A 5,221-nucleotide genomic window follows, 5' to 3' on the forward strand; every position below is an offset into this window, starting at 1 on the left:
CTGCCGGGGAGAACCCCAGGGACATCCAGGGCCTCACTGCGTGCTGTGCTGGAACACGGTTTTGCAGTGTATTCCCTCCCCGCTGCACCCTGCTGCGATGGAGGTTGCTTTCCGTGCTAATGCCGGGAAATTGTGGGGGGTTTTTTTGTTTTAAAACGAGGTGTGGGCCACCGAACGCCTGGTGTGGCAGGAAAGCAGCACCGTGTCTGCCAAGGACTGACCAAAATGCTGGTCAGGCCTTCGGGCCTAAGCCTTGGAGGTGGGCATCACCTCTGCAGCCACAAACTGTTCACTTGTGAATGAAAACATGAGGAATGGAAAAGAGCTGAGTACACATCCCAACTTTTTTTTTTTTCTTCTTAAATACAGGTAGGTATTGAAAAATGAGTAAGAACCTACTCTGTTTAAAAAAACAAAAATTCATTTTGACAGCTTTTTTCCTCCCCTGAAGACAGCATTTACACTGTTCATATTAGACAGAGAAAAAGTCCTGTTCAATGCTACTGTTCACGTGAACTTTTTTTTTCTCTCCCCCTATAAAGGAAGGTTTTCTCCTTGGAGATGTGAAAGGTGAAGCCAAGAACAGCATTACTGACTCACAAATGGATGATGTTGAGGTTGTTTATACAATCGGTTAGTCTGTCCACATTTTTAATGCCTTTCTTGGTTTTAGGCAATATAGGACTGCTTACAGTTTTGAATGAGGGCAGTCAATACCTTACAGCAAGATCAAAGCTGCTAGATCCTGGGGTCCAGGTTGACATAAAAAAAAACACATGGAAGGGTTATTTTGTAACATTTTAATTACCAAAAAAAAAAAAACAATTTTACTGTAGAAAATACAGTAATTTAACAGAAGTACTAGTTCTTAGTTCCTTGAATAGCTCATCTTTGCCAAACATCTTGTCACATTAAAAGTAATTTAGGGCTTAGACTCCTTCTTTTTCTTGGTCACATCACAAACTCTCCTGGACTACAGTTGCCCTGGAAAAACTTGGCCTATTTCAGTGATGTAAGCTATAATGTGTTAGCATCTATTACCTAATTTAGAGCTTATAAAATACTGTGTGAAGACTGCGAACTATTTATTTCATTCAACAGATGCCAGATGTATTTTTCTTTATAGTCTTCATGGGATTGGAGTGGATGTGCATTTTATACTAGCCCTTAACAAAAACATACGTATACATGCACATGCACACACATTTAACTCCATTCCTTTAAAATGCAGCTACACAAAAAGAAAGAGAACAAAGTAATACAGTATGTGCCTTCTTTCCAATCTTCCTGAAAATATGGTAGGGAGAAACTGCATCCCATTTTCTAGTTTCACTGTAGGATACAATTCAGGTGTAACACTTTCTTCCACTGAGTCTCACAGCTGAACCAAAAATGTGGGGAATTTTTTGTGGTGGCATTGATCAAGTTACCCAGAGTCTCATCATCACATTCTCATAGGCAGATTAGTTGCTCCAAAGTTTGGGGTGGTTTTTTTTAGTTAACTTGTAAAAATGAAAGTAGTGGAGAATTTAGGAAAAGAAAAGGATTCAGTATGCTATTAGATCACCTGTTTTTTTTTATGGTAGTCAGTCTTCCAGTTCTGATTATCTATCCTATGGGTTTCTGTTCTCTAGCCTCATCTTTCTTACTAACAGCATCCATGCCTTGCTGCAGAGTAACTCCAGTGAAATCTTCTGTATTACATACTACTCCTGTACCCAACAGAAGGGAAGGAAAAATAAAGTGCCCAATTTTATCTTTCACTTGATGAAACAGAAGAATGTATAAAAAATACAGTTTATATAAGTGGTTCCCTTTACATTTGAAAAATGAATTAGAATCTTTTTAAAAAATATTTCCTTTCTTAACCTTATTTAATTATATGTTAATGCATTTGATTTTAAGAAATTATATTACATAGAATTCTTTCTTGGTTCTTGTACCAGTTTAATTCTGATCATAGCATACAGAAGAATATACATCTTGAACTGATGTAATATTACCTTCTCTTTCCAGATATACAGAAGCATATTCCATGCTACCAGTTGTTCAGGTAAGAATCCTAACAGATATGAGAAAGTTAAAGTTAACCCTAACTTGAGCTCTTCAAGAGTTAAACTTATATTACATTACTGAGAAAATCACCCGGCTGTAACTACAGTAGCCATATCAACTCCTTGGAATTACAGATGCAAAATGCCTTATGTTATTCCTGTTTTGGTTCTTCATGTCCTTTTTTGTTGTTTGTCTATGCATATAGAAATAGAGAGATGGCATACTGCACCTTCTGGTGAGGTATGATACCATATAAACTTCAGAATAATGTCAACATACTGAAAAAAAACATTGCTTTTCTAAAAGCATACATCCCAACCCCTCACCCTCAAAAAAAAAAAGAAGGAAAAAGATAGCATTACCATAGGCTTCTAAGTGGGTCAGAAAAAGAAGCACTTGTTAGCCCGATGGCAGGAGTAGTTTCAAGGACTAGTATTTAGAGTTCCATCATAGATGGGAACACAGCTGTGCAGGTTTGCACTCCTACAAAGGGAGAATCACAACACAATTTCCTTCTCAAATCTTTCTGAAAATTAATAAACCCAGATGTTATTAGAAAGGCATTTCATACCAAATTGAAGGCATCTTACTATTTTGTAGTTGAGAGAACATAGATGCTACCTTTAACTTGTGTCCGAGTAGCACTGATGCCAGGACAGCACCTGGGCTGTACAAGATGATCTACATAGCTATTTGAGTAATGAAATTAACTGCACTGTCCTAGCAGAGACGCTGTGTCAGCGTATCTTTATGCTTACCAGGGGGGGAAAAAAAAGCTATTAAAGTGAGATGACTGCCAGACTGCTAGGGAATAATTATTTCTACAGTAGCTTTTTTTTTTCCCTCCTCTAATTGTCCTAATTTTCTTCTAGCTTTTATAATTCCACAGGAGAACTGAATGAACTTGCCCTGAAGAAAATACTATCAGGCTGTAAGAAGGTATTTTATCTTCAAACCTAAACTATACTAAGGAGCTTGCTCAGATTTTGGGGGCTGTTCTGGATACCTCTTGTATCAAGCTTTTTTTTCTCTCCTCTTTTTTTAAATCTTGTATCTAGTCCCTCAGCCTGCTGGTCAAGGCAGCTGCATCATCTTTTCCCCCTGAAAGAACAGTTTAGGTTATTTTTGTCTAGGGTTTGCCTACATACATGTCAAAACTTTATTTCTTCTTACTCATTTCACAAGTGAACAGTTCAAATATTCCAAAGGAATTCCACTGATTTCTAGCTTAAGATCGGTTGAGGTCAGCTCACTCAAGTGGTTAAACACCACTTGATCAAAAAAATTTACAGTCTTCTCCACAGAAGAAAGTTTCACAAGGGGAGAGTAGAAGCTGGAAAGAGACAAACAGCAAAATAGCAGAACCAAGTTTGTAGAGTTTCAGCTTGAGGACAAGCTCAGAAAACAGGCCAGTTCAACACATGGTTTTGAAGTAAAGAGAGAAGTTGTCATACTGGAATTAGGCCTAGATGTTTTAAGGGTTTCAAGTTAACTAATTGCTTGAATATGTACACATCACTGAACAATTCAGATTCATTACTTTGTACTAAATCCTCTAACTTGCTTCAATATGAGACACAGGGACAGCACGATTCAACAGTAATAATAAATTTTCTTCTGCCTGCAGAGTGTAATAGGATGGTACAAATTCAGACGTAACACAGACCAGACCATGACATTCCGGGAAAGACTTCTTCATAAGAATTTACAGTCACACCTATCAAATCAGGGCCTTGTATTCCTTTTATTAACCTCTAGCGTGATGACAGAAAGTTGTTCTACTTACAGACTGGAACATGCCTTACATCGGCCACAAGAAGGGTAATTGGTTTGTTCTCTAGTTTTAATAAAGCAGTAGCACAGCATGTGCTACAACTTGGAACAGTTTGGTTTTTTCTTTGTTGCAACTGAATTATTGTTAACACTGTTTATTTTACCCTTGAAACTTACATATTAAATAAAATTAGTCCTTACATTGCTAGAGCCCAGTTGAAATCTCACCCTGGAGTTCTGTTAGGGATTTGCCTTTATAACTATCTGTAGCGCCAGTGTCAAGAGGAGCAGACACTGTCAGTTCATTTATGCACACAAGCTCTTCTTGATAAATTTGTTTTTGTGTATAGGACTTCAACTATGCATGGTGTTCATCTTCACGTATCATTGAAATATTTAAGTTAGTGGTAATTTTCAGTTCTCTTCAGCGACATGCTGCCCATAGGCTAAACTTAACAAGCAAATATTGCATTGTTGTGTGACTCATACCCAGAAACGGGAAAAAAAAATAGAGGCATTGCTCAGAGTCTTGTTGCACTTGAAGTTTGTCTTTAGCCATAAGTAGTCATCTATGTGTGATGTGATACATTTAGCAAGAACTAACTATACTGTAAACCTCCATCTGGGATGCTTAATGATCAAGAACCTTTAACTATCAAAGAGAGGCCTTTGGATGTTAATAAATCATGTTCTCATAGTTCTGCTTTTTAAGTCTCTTCCAGAAAGTTCCTTTGGTGGTTACTAACTTGGGTATGGCAGAACAGCAAGGTTACAGAACAGTGTCTGGTTCCTGCGTATCTTCTGGTTTTGTGAGAGCAGTAAGACAACACAGGTACAATATATACCATGTTTACTGATAGCTGTAGCTTTCAGCTAAGGTAAGTATAGTTATGTTTCTATGAAAGTATTATTTTAAGTGCTTTTGCAAATGCTACAGCCATACGCTGCTCACTTGTTGACCTGTTTTCTGCAATTATTTACCTTTCCAAGGTACTTGGAATTAGTTAAGTCCCATACTTTGCCATGAGAGCAGCTGTCTGTCTCAACATGGGCACCTAGTGTTGAAGCTCAAAATACTTCTTTATTCATTATAGCTCCTACTAAATAAGCACTGGCATCATTAACTTGCAATTATACAATTATATTCTTGGTCCACAGGTCAGAATTCTTTTACGAAGATGGATCCTTACAAGAGGTTCATAAGATAAATGACATGTATGCCACCTTACAGGAGGAACTGAAGGTAAGTCACGCATACCTGCCTATACAGTTACTTTCAGCAGTACTACAAAACCAAGTGTCCTGGTTCTGGCTGGGACAGAATTAACTTTCTTCCCAGTAGCTTGGGGGGTGTGCTGTGTTTTGGGTTTGGTATGAAAGGAGCGTTGATGGC

At 37.9% G+C, this 5,221-nt stretch overlaps 1 protein-coding gene across 1 annotated transcript in view; it reads left to right on the forward strand.

Moving 5' to 3' along the window:
- Positions 1–548: 548 nt before the first annotated feature.
- FAM175A (family with sequence similarity 175, member A) overlaps positions 549–5,221 on the forward strand; it is a 6,167-nt gene continuing 1,494 nt past the window's right edge. Inside the window, exons 1-6 of the mRNA XM_009581732.1 lie at positions 549–633; positions 2,017–2,053; positions 2,928–2,994; positions 3,683–3,876; positions 4,541–4,660; positions 4,987–5,071. Coding sequence (XP_009580027.1) covers positions 603–633; positions 2,017–2,053; positions 2,928–2,994; positions 3,683–3,876; positions 4,541–4,660; positions 4,987–5,071 — 534 coding nt within the window. The 5' untranslated portion in view covers positions 549–602. The remainder of the gene's footprint in view (positions 634–2,016; positions 2,054–2,927; positions 2,995–3,682; positions 3,877–4,540; positions 4,661–4,986; positions 5,072–5,221) is intronic.

This window comes from Fulmarus glacialis, unplaced genomic scaffold (genome assembly GCF_000690835.1).
Source record: "Fulmarus glacialis isolate BGI_N327 unplaced genomic scaffold, ASM69083v1 scaffold37397, whole genome shotgun sequence".
NCBI lineage: Eukaryota > Metazoa > Chordata > Aves > Procellariiformes > Procellariidae > Fulmarus > Fulmarus glacialis.